At 38.8% G+C, this 17880-nt stretch overlaps 1 protein-coding gene across 7 annotated transcripts in view; it reads left to right on the forward strand.

Moving 5' to 3' along the window:
* DENND1A (DENN domain containing 1A) overlaps window positions 1-17880 on the forward strand; it is a 163701-nt gene that overhangs the window by 109607 nt on the left and 36214 nt on the right. For all 7 annotated transcript variants that reach the window (XM_065737268.1, XM_065737263.1, XM_065737264.1 and 4 more), the window contains 5 exons: window positions 11946-12047; window positions 12406-12493; window positions 13040-13080; window positions 14571-14642; window positions 15687-15743. In XM_065737268.1, the coding sequence (XP_065593340.1) occupies window positions 11946-12047; window positions 12406-12493; window positions 13040-13080; window positions 14571-14642; window positions 15687-15743 (360 nt within the window). The remainder of the gene's footprint in view (window positions 1-11945; window positions 12048-12405; window positions 12494-13039; window positions 13081-14570; window positions 14643-15686; window positions 15744-17880) is intronic.

Here is a 17880-nt window from a genome sequence, read left to right on the forward strand (position 1 = left end):
GTGCTCAGTTTTGATTAAATTTGAATTGTTCTTTTGCAGTCAAAACTGACGTGAATGTGTTCCAGAGTCTATTATACCTGCAGGACATTTCCCCTACATCTTTTTCTTGCTGCTTGTTTTTCTTCTTGTCCAAATGCTGTTCTTTGGAAGTATTTGGTGATGCATGAAGGAGAAAGGGATACAGTGATTTGAATGGCAAGTATCAGTATTCAGACAGAAGAAATCAATTACATTTTGTACTTTTTGGGACCGCTGGATGTGATTAGCCATATAAGAAGCCTTGAAAACCCATATATTTGATAAGGATTAGGGGTTTATTTAGTTTTACTTGTGTTCAGTGTATTGAATACAGTGGGTATCCTGCATTTAGTTTTCGGCATGCAGATACTGAATCTCTAAATATAAAACTAATTCTGTGACACTGCAACCTGCAGTTCTTGCTTTTCTGCTTTAAGGGTGTGGTATTCACAAACATTACACACAACTTTTACTTCGATGTCTAAAAAATCACTTTTTATGCTTGAAAAAAATCAAAGTAATCAGTCCTTATCATTGCATAGGAAGCTCTGTAGTATTAATTGGTTGTCAGATCTGTAAAAAATAATGGATTAATGCACTCGATCGCAATGCCCTGTTCAGAAGTTGAAGTTTGCTGATGACCCCAGCCTCTCCATTTAACACAATTACAGATATGCATTCAGGACGTTTGAGCGGATTGCATTTCATTAATATGATTTGAGCAGACAACACTAAGTTGCTGTTGGGCCTTCTCTGACAGCTAATTACTGAAATGAAGTGCGTAAATGACTAAGAAACAATGGAGCACTTGTCAGAAACATTAAAACAATGCTGAAATAGTGCCAAATGCTAGAGTCAGCCTCTATGTTTTTTTCCAGCCCTGAAGAGCACGTTTGGGACATGCATAGCTGAGGTGGCGAGTTGGACCCTGGGGAAACAAAGTTTATCATCGCTGACAAAAACACAGCATTCTGAGATTGCTGTATGGTTTCCTCTCTTTAATGCATATGCTAGCACATACTTAACCAGGTTGATAACACACCTACTTTTTGCACATTTTCCCCATAAAATGTCTAATCTGATTATTTGAATATTGGAGATTCTGTGCCCTTCAACCACTTCTGTAATTCTGTTTACAGGAAAGGCCCTCCCAGACAAGTTGAATAAAGCAGACAGGGAGTGATTTTGTTTATTCCAGTCTGAAAAACAACAGGGCAACCTGGTGAGGGTTTGTAACAGGGAAGGTTTGAAGTAAGCAGTGAGAGGCTTTTCTTCATTTCTTCTGTTTAAGAAACGGTGTTGCACCTTTGGTCTTGAGTAGCTGTAGCTATAAGGAGCAACAGCTTGTCAAAGTTTTTTCTTGTCAGCATTTTTCAGTGTATGGACATTTTTCAGTGCATTGCAGGGAGAGCAGGTGGAGGTACTCCCAGAGAGACTCCAGATAAACGGGGCTGAAGTGAACACAATTTAACAGAATGCCCTCTAAGTTCTGGGAGTGGAAATCATGTGGGCACCAGGAAGTAAAAAAAAATGTCTCTGCGAACCCTGTGATCAGGTGGTAAAATAATTGCTATGAAAAATCCTCTTTGATGTTTTTGAATTTGAATCTAAGAATTTTGCATTTTTGCAGGCTGATTCAAAGTGGAGAAAAAAAGGACAGTGGTAGAGGTTGCCAGGAAGGACCCGCTCTGCCTGTTCAGCTCCAGCACTGACGCTGAGCTGCTGCGATACTTTGCCATCTTTGCAATTCATTTTGCAAAAACAAGTTCCAGACTGAGCTCTGCTTTCATGTATTCTCTCTCCATGGAAATTATGTCCTTTTTCTCATTTCAAATTAGATGAGTACAACGAAATCCTTATTTTACATATTTATTAACAAGGCTTTCATCCCTGTGGTATTGTAACTTCACTGCTTTGTGCAAAGAAATTACAGGGAGAACTTGCAAACATTGAGGAGGTCTGTGTGCTCACTCTTTCAAGACTTGTTGCTCTTATCTGTGTCTTATCTTGCTCCACCAGCCACTATTTACTGGTGCTCCTTCCATAGACTGTATTTCAGAGGTTAATCACAGTATAGAACTCATGTAAAGTTCAGATCTGTGTGGATATTTGTTGTTAGAAATCTACTGTGTGAAGAAATGATGCTTAGTTCACTTTCTGGCTTGGAGAGAGTTAAGAGAATTTTTAGCATCACCAAAAAGTATTTGGTCAGGTACTCAGGTGCTGGAAATTTTCTTAGCAGCATTGGTCACCTAGGAACATGATCATCTGCTGTTCTGGGGTGGAGATTACAAAGCTTAATGATTAGCTTCTATAAGCTGCAGCTGATGCCAGACTCTACCCCCTTTACACCTAATTAGCCTCATTAATGAGCTCTTCTGCTGTCCTCAGAGAGGACTTCCTCCTTGGAATAGGAGGCAGAAATACCTCACCCAGGTAGATGTGCTGAAACCTGTAATTATTGCTCACACCTGCAAAGCCTTGTGTCTCTGAAAGCAATGTTGTTTAGCTGAAATTGTGCTTGTTTACAGTGACCACGCTACAAAGTATTAACTCTTTAGCATCATAGGAGCTGTTTCTAAGCTTTAAAATATTGATGTAGAGTAGAAATCTGAGCAAGCAAAGATGTAATACTCATAGAATAGGAATGTGGGGGAGAGGGGCATGTGACAGAAAGTGTTTTTAAAGTTGCTGAATATTTACTGTGCTTAACCCTGAAAAATGAGCTTGAACTGCAGTTGAATGTGAAACCTTGCATTGCTGGGACTAAGAACGGTTAGACATTATCCTTTTGTTCCATGGATATCCAACTTTTGCAGGTGGAGAAATACAATTTTGTAGTGCCAAGAATAAAACAGGGAAAACAACATGAGTAGAAATTGGTCATTTTAGTGGACAGTGACTGACATCAGAGCCGTAGAGCTCTGAGGACACCGTAAGAATGACTTCATTATTAGTTCTTCTTAAGAACACGCAGAACAAAATTAGGTTTGCTCAATTAGAACAGCATTGGGCCTCTCCTGCAGAGCGTGTTGTCCTCTGATGTGTGAGCTGCGTTGTTTTGTGAATGCAATTTGAAGTGAATGCCAAAATAAAGCATCACCACGAAGGATCCTACAAATATTTGGGTGATGTTTTGTCAGTTGTTAGTCCTACTTAGAACCGGCATGCATAGCGGTGAAGTCTGTGGAGCCTTCTTGACACAAACCCCAGCAGGCCTAGTTGTGTTTCCTGGGTGAGAAGGCCTGAGGTTGCGGGGCAGGTGAGAAAGACTTGTACAAAATGTAAGTTATCAGTGAGGGTGTGTGGGCCTGGAGGGGGGCCCTGGCTCGGCAGGCAGCTGCCCAGCTGCTCTCTGTCAGAACAGGTTAGGAGTGTGGCCAGGCCCTGCCCGCTGCCGGGCACCGCGCAGCCGTCTCCAGGACAGCTCTGGGAGCTGTGTGGTGCTGCTGGCCCGGCCAGATGCGTCTCTGCACAGGCGGTCTAATTAGGTGGCAGCTTTCCCTTCACAAAAGACTTCAGAAATTTTGTGTTGTTTCCACGTCAAAAATAAGTAGCTGAAATAATGAGAGCTGGGAGGAGTAATGTGACCAAAGCTAAATAATTCCACTGGCCACAAAGCTGGGCTTCAGCGTGCGCAAGCTGCATGCTCACGGTGATGGAGGGCAGATTCCCTTCAGCTGCTTCACTGCAGATTGAGCAAACCCTGGGGGACAGAGGTGGTGATAAGATAAATCTGCTTTTGTTGTCCTCGCTCTCGCAGCCTTCTCTTTCTGAACAAACGTGTTGGAAGCCGTCCGAGGACTGGGGCAGTCTGCACGTCCTGCAGGCAGCGCCTGCGGTGTGCGGCGCTCTCAGCTCTGAGCCTGGATTTGTTATTTTTACTATTTTTCCAACTATTTGAATAAAAACTGCAAAAATTGAAATGCAGAGGAGACCCTGGAGGAACGAAATTAAACTTAACAAGTTGAAGAACCATCTTTTGTAAGTTGTTCTGGTGAAAGGGCTTCATTCAGTGCAAATGATAGAACGGCTCTGTTAGAAGTGAAGGGGAAGGAGCGTACTTCTGGTGATGGCACCAGCGTGGCTGTTTCTCTAAGCTTGGTGTGTTCTGTCATGGTTAAGTCACAGCCTTACTCTGACAAACCAAGAGTAAATAAGTGGTGAAAGGAAAATAAAAGAATTCTCCTCAAGCACTTTAAAAGGGAATGCTTTACTTTGCTCTTTTCTGTCTATGAGAGAAACACGTTGAGCGCATGTGGGCTTGATGCCTTAGTTCTTTGCAGACCTTTTTGCACAGACATGGAATGCAGCGGTAGTGTGCAGCAATCACTGCAGTGTGAGTGGCTGTGGTCTGGAGGCTTTGAGGTCTGGCTTGATCCCAAGAGCAGGTGATAGTGCATCTTTAAGAGCAGTGACTTAAGTTAAGGGTTTATAACCCATCATGTGGTAACTAATGCAGCACGCGTGCATGTGCATGCGTTCATATGTTAATGACTGATCACTTTAGTTTCCCCGGAGACTGTTACAGGATTGAGAACAGAAAGGAATGAAACCTTTCCAGCATTCCTAGTGCAGTCTGAAGCGATTGCATTTCTGGCTGGTTTTCATGGCAATCACTGACGTTTCCACACCAAATTAGCAAGTGGCGTAACATGATGACAAATCAAAGCTCAGTGAGTTCTGTTACAGTAATAGCACTAACTGCCAGATACTATTGAAAGGAGGTGACGTGTATCATGTTATCTAATCTCAGGTGCATTAGTGTGCTACCAGAGACTAGAGCTCGCTAACTCAGTGAAGATTTAAAGTTCAGTTCCACTATGTCCATTAATTTATAAGGTTGGGTGATTTTTTTTTTTTTTGTTGCTGTTACTGAGCTAAGTGGGATTTTCTTTACGTGCCTTTGTGACTAAAACTTCTTCACCCTGTATTACTGAAACTAAAAACCAGTTTATTTTCCTTCTGCATCTTTATTAGCTATGTATTAAGATATTTCCATCTTCAGTGTGATTTTGGGGATCATTGTACAAAGCCATCAAATGCGCTGTGCACAAAACATGTTTGCAGCATTTTTTAATGGGTGAAACTTGGAAGCTTTCCTTGTTTTGGATAATTGTTGGGTTTTTTTTATGTATCCAGGGAATCAGAAGAATTTGATATTGTCATTTGTCACCTCTGGACTCCTTATTTATGGCCAATCATTCATGATTTTTGCAGAGATTTCTTTATTCCTTTTAGCAATACATCAGATTTTAATAAGCAAAACAAAAAAAGGTCATCAGGCATCTCCTGGGAAATACTTCGTGTAGACTGACTTCTATATTTTGTCTTAGTATAAAATAACTCTTAGAAAGAATCACTCTGTAATTTTTCTCCTTTTTTGTGTTGTCGCTAATGCACTACAATAGCTAAAATAGAAAAAGGCTTTTTTCATTATAGGGAATTGATAGCCACTTTGCATGCAGAGCATACTAGCTTCAATGGGAGTGTTGCTCATGGAGTGATTGCAGAACTGGGCCCTGAAATTACCTTGCCAGCTAATGATAAAATCGCATGTGGGCCACAGGGGTTTTTGTGGAATAAATATAAGAGTTGAACAATATACAGTACACATTATACCAGTAATTTAAAGCATATCCAGGACAAAGAGAAAGTTCCTGGTGCAGGCAGCATCATAGAGATTTGCTGTATCTGATAAAGATTAGGTTTCTCAGCTCATAATACCATACTATTACTTTTCTTTTGTTAGTCTTTCAACACCTACACTCATGCATTGACACAGTATCAAGTAGGAAGAGGAAGAATAGCCTTATATTTAAGGTACTGAACAGGGATTAAAGAAATTTTGGTTCTTTTTCCTGCCTCTGCCAGAGACTTTTGTGACCATGTAAAAGTTGCTTATTATTTTCTTGCCTCTATTCTTGATCTGTGAAACGGTGATTTTTTTTTTATTATTTTTTAATTTTTTTTTATATTTTTGTCTCCCTCTTTCCTTCCTCCCCCTCCCTCCCAGCCCTAAATGCATTACTACTGGCTTCTTTGCACTTTGTCTTCCAGGGTTCTTGCTTGAGTTCTGGAGGCACGAGGCCGTGTTAGTGGTTGGGTGAGAGAACAGCTGGCTGATGGGGATGGTTTAGACATCAGAGACAAGCTCTTGTAAAAAAAAACAGCCTGCTCTTATAGGAAAGTAGTTTCCAAATTTGAGGATATGGTATAATTGATTGATTACTGGTATAATGTGGTGTATGATTGATTACTGGTACAATGTGTACTTGGTCTAAGAAGAAAATGCCAGCTATCCTAAGAAATTAAAGAGGGTTAAAAGGAGAAGCAGAGAAAGTGTGATTTAATTTTTTCTAATGACACATTTTTTGTTAATTTCATTCTTTTATTTAAAGTTTTTGTGCAAAGTTTGTCTGATCCTTAATGATGCAGGAAGTTTGGGGCTGAAATAAATTGTAAAGGGGGTAGTATTGAACTCCACGGACTTTGTCAGTAACTGAACTATTTCTTCTCTGTTATAAAGCAATTAAATCTTACCTTGTATTCTTTGTTACAAAGGTTTCATAGTGAGTTTAATACAGCTGACATTTTTGGAATGCATAATAATCATACTACTAATAATGTGATAGTGTTAGCAGAGAAGCACTTGAGGCCACTGAAGTCTCTTTATATTTTAGCATTTGAAGGTGAGTTGTGTGTTTAAATTTGCGTTGTCCTAGTTGGCAGCCTGCTGGTAAACAATACTGGCTCTTCAGTGTCTGTAGGACGTGGATGTGTGTCCTTTCTGAGGACACTGGTATTTCATTGGAGCTCTAGTCAAGAGTGGATTTGTTGCCATGAATCTGCTTTTGTTTGCAGTCAGGCTCATCTGGTGCTTAGTTTTGTAAAGGGAATTGCATGAGTACTGAGGATGCTTACAAAGTGAAGTTTTGGGGTTTGTCAAGTTTTGGTACGTATGTGCAATTCCGTGGTTCCTGCCTTATAACCGAGCGTGTGTTTGTTTCTGTCATGTACACATTAAACAAAAATAAAAAAACTCCTCTGTGTTCCTTCAGATTTTTCTGGTTTCCTTCTTTTAGTTCAGGGTGGATTCTACTTTGTAGTACAGTCAGGAAAAAGCTTCTGTGCCTGTTGATGCAGCCCAAGCTAGGAGAGCCACGTCGCATCTCACAGCCCCTCGCGAGCTGTCTGAGGTCTGTACTGGAAGGAGGGCTGTAGCGGTGCCTCTGTCGCTGGGTGCAGCTTGCTGCACGTGCCTGTCCCTCCAAACCACTGCACAGGTGTAAGGGAAGTTTTGAGGTATGACGTTTTGAAGGCAGTGTTGGTGTGATTAAGCCTTATGACTGATGTCAATGATTTGCCTGACTTGCAGTCATTCTCCCTTTTATTTGTCCTCCAGTGATATAATTACAGGCGTTATCAGATCACATGCTGAAAAATGACAGCTGTCAGAGAGGAATCCCAATTCACCAGCAACTGCCAGAGCATTTAGGGAAATGTACCATTGTGTTTGGTACTTTCAGTAGATGATTTAATAAGGCTTACAGTATGTGGGCTGTAAAGACTGTCTTTATTTTTTAAAGTGAGAAAAAGCTTTTTCATGGTATATCTCTATGCGTGGTGGTTATCTACTCTATGGAGGAACATGATAAAAAGTACAGAATTGTACTGATAGTTGAAACAGGCATTTACATGGGACAGTAAGTGTTTGAACAGTACAGCCTGCATTGGTAAATACACGATTTTGAAACACTCTTCAAGATTAACCTTAGAAATCCTAATTTATCAGACCCGGTAAGCTGGTTTCTTTTTGAGCAGAGACTTAATTTCTTTTTCTTTAGAAGAAGACTGGTCAAATCTCTGAGCATGTGGTTTCTTTGTTCCTGAGCAGCATCTTGAAATGCTAATAAAGCTCTGTACCATTTGCTTAATGCGGAGTGGTTGATCTATGCTTTCTTGATTCCATTATGACCGAGGCAGATGCAGAGAGCTTTCTTGTGCTGAATGTATGCACTGGTTATGGGGAGGTTATTTGTCGTTGCAAATGCAAGCTGAATGAGGCAGTGTCCTCTCAGGTGTCTGTCACCAATTTCAGATTTCTTTATGGAATCCTGCTGGCTGACTGATCATCCTTCTTCAGCTGTGACGAGCTAATCTTTCCCTGACGCTGTAATCACAGTTCTTGAAGGCCTGCAGAGCAGTGGCTTGCCTTTGGTCACTGCTGTATCTTAAGTTGACGTATATCCAGAGCAGTGAGATGGTTCTCCTATCTTTAGTTTCCTTATAATTCTGGATGGAATTAAGAATGATTATTCCTAGAATATCTCTGCAGGCTTTACTCTGTCACCTGCTGCATAACCAATTTTAGTAGAGGATGTGGTTTTTTGCAGCATCTAATTGGTAACGAAGCAGTGATATGTGGATCTCTTACACATCGTTGTTCTTGCTGTATGTTTGGGTTTTGGCTGCGTGGTGTACTGACAGCAGACTTGCAGCTTGTAGGCTGTCAGACTATCAACTTCTCTGCACCTTTAAATTCCACCCACATTTTTTCATTTCATGGGTAGTTTTCAGAGCGGCTTTAATGGCTTGTGTATTTATTAGAGAGGTTCTGAAAGAGCACCTACGTGGTTTAAAGGCATGCATACGGCAGCACAAAATTCATTACTCTGCACCACATGCTGACCATGATAATGCAGAGGAGATTGCATACCTCTTACATGGCATAACTTTAGGGTTTTCTAAACAAAGTCTTCAGTATTTTTATTTCCTTTTTTTTTAACCCTTAGAATTAAATTTTTTGTGCTTGTGCAGGACAAAGAGCTGCTTTTTGTGTTCACGTGCTCCCAGCAGGCACGTGGTGGCCTTAAAGCCCACTTGTCCTACACGTGTCAGGTGTCCGTGCTGTGGTGTGGACTGGAAATAGTTGGACTTTGTGACTTACCTGGGCACCCATGTGTCTTTCCAGAGTCATCAGTGTTTGCCCTTCTCCCCACTCCCCAAGTCTTTTTTTATCTTGTGCTATCTTCTCTGTCACACATATTATTAGTCCTTGCTATTCATTGTGCAGGTTAGTGCTGTAGCCAGGTCGCTGGCCTGTCTGCAGGAGGGTACTTTGGGTCTGGTACCTCTGACAGCACGAGCTCCTGCAACTTACTCTGAAAGAAAGTTCTGCTTTTTGAGAAGTGATTGCCCTGGAAGCTGGGAACGTCAGGACCAAGCCTTTACAGCATAGGTGATCAGAATCAGGCTTTACATTTCCATTTGTTTTGTGGTTTTGTAAATATGTAACAGGGAGTTTTATGAAACTATAGGACCGACTTAAATCAGTCCTAGCCTCCTTTCATTCTTCACTTCCTGCGTTAAGCAGGTTTTAAATGCTATTTTAGAATGTGACAGAATTCCAGTTTTGAAGTAGAGCTGGCAGTAGGCACCTGTTCATTCAGTGCATCCAGGAGTCTGAACTTCTCGTATTTGGAAATTTATTTTCTTGTTTTAAGATGGCAGATAATGTTTCTTTGAAATATGTGAACATCTGAATTCTTAAATGGTAATACTGATGTTACCTAAACTTGATAATACATACGTGTATCTCTGACTTTGCAGATCAAATCAGGTTCCTCACTTTGCACAGAGTATTTGCAGTGCTGTAGCTTGTCTTTGATTCTGTGCTTTTAGTGGGAGAGTAGAAAAATGGAAGTTTAAGGTGTTGATAAATCAAGGCCTACATTCTAATTGTTGGAAATAGCAAATTTAGTAGTTGGTGGCTTTAAATCAAAATTGTTTTACCTGTGAACAACACCATTGATTTCATCAAATATATACGATTCTTATCATAATCCCTCTTGTATAATGTCATCTGTCAGTAAAAGCAGAGCTGATAAGCTTCATAATTTACAGCTAACTAAATTTGTCAAGGAAATAGTCTTATTGTCCACCTTGCCTTTCTGTAATGAAGCTGTGGATGAAGGTTAGCAACAGTGTGTTCACCCTTGTGGAGGTCGTGGAGGATGGGAGGTACTAATGCGTTCTGAGCTGTAAAGCTCACGCTTGACCTCGATGATTAAGGCTTTTCCTATCATCCAGCAGCATTTGAACCTGAATTGGCTCTTAAGAAGTCAAAAGGTCTAATCAACCCAATGAACAAACTCAGTCATTAGTACTTTGGGGAAGGAAGTGTCGTAGCACTGTGCTGCTCTCCTCAGCTGCTGTGCCCGTGCTGTGCGGCTCAGCTGGGCCCGAGGAGCTTCTGCTGGGCAGAGCCTGCTTCTGTCCACAGCACTCACATCCCTCTGCTGTGGGACGAATGTTATGTTGTTGTAGGATATAGGAAAAGCAGCTTGTGTTCTTTAAAGTAGTTCAAAAGTGAGAATTAAATGGAAGCTAAACCTTGTAGTGAACTACAATCTGATCGTGGTCTAAATCTATGCTTTCCTTTGTGGTACTGCTTCTGCTGTTTTCACACTCCAGATGTTGTCAATGTTAGCCACAAATAGTTTTAGTGCAGCCTTTATTGTGCTCCAGTAGCTGAATTTGGGAAAGCCTTTTTCACACAGGTCAAGTAAATACCTGCTGCTATCAATCCAAGAACAGACAGTATTTTTAAATTAGGCTAACAGTGCTGAAAAATTGCCGTTGTCACATAAGAAACCTGCTTTCTTCTCCAAAATCTTGGAATTCCAATTCTTCGGCTCCAGAAAAAGGTGAAATGTCCTCAGAGTGACTCTTGTCTGGGAAAGGCTGCCCAGGGCTCATACGTGTGCTCAGGTGCTTTCCTCAGGTTAAGAACAACCTGTGACCTCTGGCATCTGTTGCCTGCAGGGTTAGGGCGAGGTACGTAATGTAGTCTCACAGCGATTCTGGTGCTCCAATTCCTTGAGGTCAGGAACACTTTTCTTACTACATTCTGATTATTTGAAGCCGGATAAATCCTTCACTTTCCTTATGAATTGCATTAAAAGCTGACAGTAGTGCTCGCAGTGTCGGGTCAGTTCGGTGGCCACGCGACGGCTTCCTGCACAAAGCAGGACGCAGTGCTTTCCAGCAGTGCTGTGTGTGGCTGTGTGTAGGCCCTTGGGTCACCGTGCTGTCCTGCTTTGCACAGCCAATGGTAACACAGAAAGCTTTCAGAAATGCAGTGATAACGCACTTTTAAAGGCGTGCTTTCAGGTCTTCTGCTCTCAAATATTGATTCTAAACTCTGAACAGATGAAAAAAAAACAACAAACCAAGTACATTTTAACATGGTTATGAAAAAGCCTCCGTATTAATTATACATCAGTATAATTTTATCTTGCTTTGCTACTTTCTTGGTTTTAATTCAGTAAATTTATTTGCTTGCTACGCTGAGTATTTGTCGATTTAAGTGTGGAGGTAATTTGTGCCCTCATGGCAGATGCACAGCAGACTTCAGCATTAACATAACTCATTAAAATAAGATAAAAGTAGAGCTGCAAAACAATCTCTGTCTTTTGCCAGCAAGGTTGCGAAGAAGGGAAATTTCACTCAGTATATGAAAGCCTAATCTCTCTGAACTGTGGAAATAACTGAGTAGACATTGCTGACTTGTTTGTGCAGATTAACTGAAAAAAAGATGAGCACAAGACACAACATTTAGATGACCGTGTGTATATCTTGGGAATGTTCAGAAGAGTCACCTGTTTTGGATGGGGAAAGGTCCTTCACCAGTTTTACTGGGATGTGTAGAAAGTGAACGGAATGTGTTTTGTTTTGGTGATGCATAATTTGCCACAGTTTCCAACCTGTTTCTCAGTTACCAGATTAAAACCTGGAAATGAGCTGCAGTTTACTGAACTTCATGTACGTTTTATTTATCTATTTTGGAAGGGAGTTAGATAAAATGAAGATTTAAATGGATTCAGTCCAAGCTTCTTCAGTATTTAATCCTCTGTACTCTGCAGGGTGAACCCATCACGTTTTGTGAAGAAACATTTGTGTCCCATCGTTCCGCTGTTATGAGGCAGTTCCTTCAGAATGCCATTCAACTCCAGCTCTTTAAGCAGGTACTGGCTTCTTTGCTTTAATTGCTGATATGTAGAAGCAGAGTATTTTGCAGTACAGCTGGGTTTTTTTTTGGTTTTTTTTTTTGCTTTCTTCACTGTATAGAAAGTGGATTATTGAATATGATGTTACTGCCTCAAAAAGGCTGAGAACATAGATGTACAGACAAATGTTATTTTTGTAATGAAGTAGTGTACCATTTTGTATCGTGTAAACATTTTTCTTCTTTTTCTTTTTTTTTTTTGGTATTTTCATTCCCTTTCTGAGTCCCTTCCTGATGGGAACGATGTACTTACTGCTGCTGCAAATGTAGAATAAAATCTTGGTGGAAAACACTCTCTTTTAATGTTGATGTTGTAGTTCATTGATGGCCGTCTGGATCTTCTTAACTCTGGAGAGGGCTTCAATGATGCTTTTGAAGAAGAGATAAATATGGGAGAGTATGCAGGTAAGCAAGATATTCCTTTAATTTCAGAGATTGTCCTTGACGTACTGTTTGTGTGCTGTCATGACTTAGTGACTCCATTGTTTGCACTTGCTGAAGTAACAGCGATCACTTGATAGGTTAAAGTTATCTTAAATTTTACATTTTTATTTCTGCTTGAGGAACTTTGAGTAACCTGTTGTAGTCTGAGCCATACAAAACCTCAGCTTTACCACTTGGCTCAAGTACAACTGAAAGAGTTCTTGCAGTGCAGGATACTGAAGAAACCTTATGTTTACCCAGAATACCTAAAGTTTCTTTCAGCAATCTTAAAAAAATCTCAGCATTCTCAAATGCCTGAAAGAAAGTGAGATAAAATAGATATTCCTCTTAGCAAGTAAAAGAAAAATGTAAAAATCTGATGGATTTTTTTGTTTATATTAATATAAAAGGGTGATTGTTCTCTCCCGTTATATTCATGCTGCTAGAACCTCTGAGTGCTAACAGTTTGCATTTCTAGCTTGTTTTCCATGTGGGAGAATTACAGTTTATTTTTCTGGTTCTGTCTAGGTAGTGACAAATTGTACCACCAGTGGCTCTCTACAGTAAGGGTAAGAACACAAAACTCTTCCATTCTAACTCTCACTGAACCATTGAACAGTTCTGCATGGGTGTTTAACTCTGTAGTCAAGAACAAGACTAACCTGTTTCTTGCAGGGTTTAGCTGTGGTGAATTTGAGCTTAGCTGTGAGAAACTTAACACAGCCTTCAGTTGAAGAAAAAAAAATCTACATTAAAAATAGTTAGGAATTCTCATGTTTTTGAACACCACTTCTTACCTGTCTTGGAGACAGGTAGAAATAAGTTACTGTCATTTGAGAAAGTATTTTTCTTCTCTCTCAAAATGCTCCTCATAGCTAGTAATTGACAACTGATTTTAGACATCTCTTTTTAATGCCTATAATACAATGTGGTGTATTAAAATGTAAAGTATTTCTGGTTTAAGAGTATGAGTCAGTTGGAAAGGTCAATTTCTTTCTGGGCAAACGTTTTTTTGCCTTTTTTTTTTTTTGTGGTTATGAATGGAATTATGTTCCTTATGCAGAAAGGCTGAGCCCAGTAATATCTTGATAATTTTGAATGAACTATACCTTATGATAGCAATGTGAAAAATCTCATCATGTAGTTGGATGGGAAAATTTACATACATTGCTATATATAAATACAAGATGACGTTTTTAAAATGGTAGGAATGGTGAATGGCTGACAGTTAATATGAAAATCTGTGTAATTGCACTTGACATTTGTTGTTTTTTCTTGAAGAGAAAAAGAAACACAGAAACATAAGAGGAATTCTCAAAATTATTTGCTTGTGCATCTGATGTCTGGAAATACGATTTTTCTCAAAAGTAGGAAAATACAAAGTTTGATAAGATTTTGTTCTTTCGATTTTGCCCATTTGTTTCTTTATGAAATGAGCTACTGTACAGCAGTAGTCAGTGGTGCAAAGAAGATGTGTAAAAGCCAGCATGTATTCTGACTGACATAGTGCTTCCTTATGACTTATTGTATTTACCACATGCAAATCATCTTCTCTATGATTGTTTAGAAGTTAGATTTATTTTGCCTTCAATTTTTCCCTTTATCCATTTGGATCTTAAAAAAGGGAAATAAAATATTATTTCTTCCAGTGGAACATTTGGGATTTCTTGAAACTGAATTTTCTGCCTCAGATTTTGAATATTTGGTGGGATACCTTTTTCTTAGACATGTTTAGGATTTTAATGCAGTGTATAGGACACCTTGAGAGTGAGTGGAACAGTCATATAATTCTGTTGTATGAGTTGACCTGTTGTTGCTAGGATAAAATGATGGTTTTTAATTTGAAAACTGCTGTATTAAACAGAGTTCCTCTGGTAAGATAGAAGGAAAGATTTCATCTGTTTTTACTTTTGTTCTTTTAATTTAAGATTGTAATACTGAGCTCTGTTAATAAATAATAGGTGATGCTTTGTTAAAGTTAAGAACGATGTTAAGAATGGAATGCTGTTTGCTTTAAAGAGCTCTGATAAAATTTATTCCATTGTTACTGTAATTGTAGAAAGGAAGTGGAGCCATTTTAAACACAGTAAAGACCAAGGCTAACCCTGCCATGAAAACTGTCTATAAGTTCGTAAGTACTAAGTATTGGCTTACTACTGAGATAAGAGTCTAATTATAATCCTGTTTTAACCTTTCAAATGAAACTCAGGGCTTGAATTCATTTTCTTGGACTCACAAAATTATTTAAAATATGTATTCGTTTCAATTTTAAATTTAAATAGAAAAGTAATTTTGAAATTTAAACATAATTGAAATGCAGAGGAGAATGAGAACCTGTGATTTCTTTTGTAAGTACCGATGATACATTCTATTTATTGAATACAGCTATTTCTGGGGAATAGTGCCTATATGCTCTACTAAGCAGCTCTACCATCTCATCATTACTCAGTTGGAAATCATTGTTACCTCAGGTTTCTCTGCTTGCAGTTTCATCGAAAAAAGGGAATCCTCTCATTTTCCAAATTGTTCCATCTTTTCTAAATGTCAATTAATTTTCCCCAGTGATTTCTTATACGTACTTATTTAGAGTCCAACTTACTGAGTTATTCTTTAAATAAAAATGTTTTTGGTTCTGTTAACAAACAGCTAGTATGTTACTGTATTGTCATGTGTGGCTGCCAGTTTCACTGTGCAAGGTAAAACAGCACAGAAACAAGCATGGATTTCTGTGAGCTCAGTTTTAGGAAGTAATGCTACAAAAAGCATTGAGATAACTATTTTTTTTCCTGCCTTTCTCCAACCTGAGAGAAATGGGTAGAATGAAATTGGTTCTACTAAATGGAAGAGACATCCAGGAACAAGTTTGCAGGTATTGATCATTAACCAGTAGCAAAGATAATTAGATAGGGGGAAGGACAGAGGGTGTAGAATGTGAAGAGATGAAAGATGTCTCTGACATTGGAACAGAAAGCAAAATTTCTGTAAAATTGAATGTATGCTTAATATTTCTTTATTGTTGTTTGAGCTTTCTGTTTGTTTTGATATGTTTTCAGTACCTTGTTTTTTCCTTGCCATTTTTAGTAACTGGAGAAGGTAAATCTTGATGCCTTGATATCAGGCATAGTTACTGCTGGAAATAGAAGGAGATTTTAACTTAAGTTAATTTTTCATGCAGGCAAAAGATCACGCAAAAATGGGAATAAAAGAAGTGAAAAACCGCTTGAAACAAAAGGTACTTGAAGTTCTTATTCAAAATGTATAAGCACCATGTATGAAACACTTAGTCACAAAAAGCATTATGTGATCAATGGGAAGCTGTTTGATATGGTGTTGTTAGCACACTTCAAAATGCATTACCAGCTGTCCTGGATTTTTCACACTGTTATAAATATTCACAGATAAAAAAACAAACCAAAACAAAAAAAAAAAAAGTCTTCAAATACATTAAGACTCTGACTTAAATCCACAAAAGCCAAAAAATGGAGTTTTCTATATGGAGTGGTCCATCTGCTGTCCGTTTTGCTGGGGCACTGTGGAAGGGGACCTTACATGAACTGGGAGATCTTTCCCACAGAAATGGCAGCGAACTTCTTCCAAATGGCAAATTGTCATTTCTGCAGTAGTCTCAGGAAAAATAGCACAGTGTCTCTCACTGGGCAGGGGATTTATACACTTCATGACTGCAAACTGTAAAGTTTAGACAGAAGGAATTGAATGAAGAGTTTATGTTCAATTTGAATCTGAATTTTTGCCGCAACAAATACTCAAACTGTTTGTTCTTCTCTGAATCTGTTTTTGTTTGTAAACAGTGCAATTCCCAGAACACTGAATTGTGTTTGAGGAAAGTGTTATCCAATTCTCATTGCTCCTTTCAAGCCAGAAGCGTGGTCGTTTTGATACGTGCCTTATGGATGAATGGTTGATTCTGCCTTGGTTTATTTCTCTATTTATTCTTTGAAGCAGAGCTACTAGAGTGTTTTGGAAAACAAGATAGCTAATTCATTAATATAACTGAAGCTCTTATTTAGAGTTTGTTGCATAACAGGGTTGTGTGTGTGTTAAGTCGGTGCTAGCAGTAATTTTTTCACTAAATTTCTAAACTGTCATCTTAAGATAGTACTGCAAATGTTTTCATATGGCACAAATAGGAATTTGCCTTAACGTGTCCACAGAATATTAATACAAAGGGATTCTTCTGTAGCAAGGTTAGAAACTCATGAAATTAACTTTGTGCGGTGCACAGTCTGTGAATGGCAGATTGTGAGAGGTTTGGGGAAAGATAAAACTGCTTCAGATGCTTTTAATTCCGTTTCATTTCATCACATTTACCACTCTGTGTTTGACCACTTATGGTGTAATATGAAAATGCTAAATAGAAACATGAAACAGTTTTCTTTTGCATGGAAATTTATATATCATTCCATGTGTTTCACTTCTGGACATAACCTTCATGAATAATAAAGTGCTTGCCCTTCTCATGTGCATTTCTAAAGCAGTTGGTGGTGTGTAAAATAACCAGATTGTTTTCCTGTATCTTAAATGCTAATATAATTGTATGTTATTCTGTGACATTTGTATAAAAGGCTGAGAAACGTTCCTTCATTACTTTGTTTTATTATTTTTGTCTTCCTAGTCCTTCAAGCAGCAGGCATTCCCTTTTAAAAAACACATACAACATTTACAAATAAATGGCCCAATTTTGTTTCACTTTCCTTACTATGTGGCATTTCTCTAAAGCAGTTAAATGTGATTGTTCAGTATACGTTTTCACAAGAGCTTAGAAGACTTGTATAGGTAGTTGACACGTACTGTTCTGCCTCCTCTTTCTTCAGTAGATCTGTTCTTTTCTTTCCCATCCTCTTCTCCATTTTAAGTGTAACATGAGAAAATAATTCTAAAAAGATACCGCGCTGTTTAAGGTGACAATAGCAGAATTGGTTTGTCTGCCTTCACGGATATTTTTAATCTAAATGTTTGTGCTGCTCTGTTTCTAAATCTATTAGGTGGAAGTGGGTGAGGGCGTGCATTGTTTGTTTCATGTATTTACTTGCAGGATGTGCAGATGTTTTGTGTTTGGAATTCTGGTGCTGTTAAATTTTTGCCAAATTTGGGGTGACAGTCTTTCACATTCTGTAATAACCCGAGGTTATTTTTAAACTGAACTTACTGTTCACTGCATTTTGAAATATTATTTCCCATTATTAATACAGAAAGTATGAAGGCCACTGGTAAGGAAAAGTCAAATATAAACATCCTTTTTGCAGTTTTCACTGCCAAATACGAGCAGCTTCTGTGCAAGACAGAATTTAAAAATGCAATAAAGCTAGAGGTCTGCTTCCTACAACTCTGCATAGCAATGATGACCTCTT

The sequence above is a fragment of the Cyrtonyx montezumae genome, unplaced genomic scaffold (assembly GCF_038088225.1).
Source record: "Cyrtonyx montezumae isolate F1298 unplaced genomic scaffold, pur_monq_1.0 scaffold_20, whole genome shotgun sequence".
Lineage (NCBI taxonomy): Eukaryota > Metazoa > Chordata > Aves > Galliformes > Odontophoridae > Cyrtonyx > Cyrtonyx montezumae.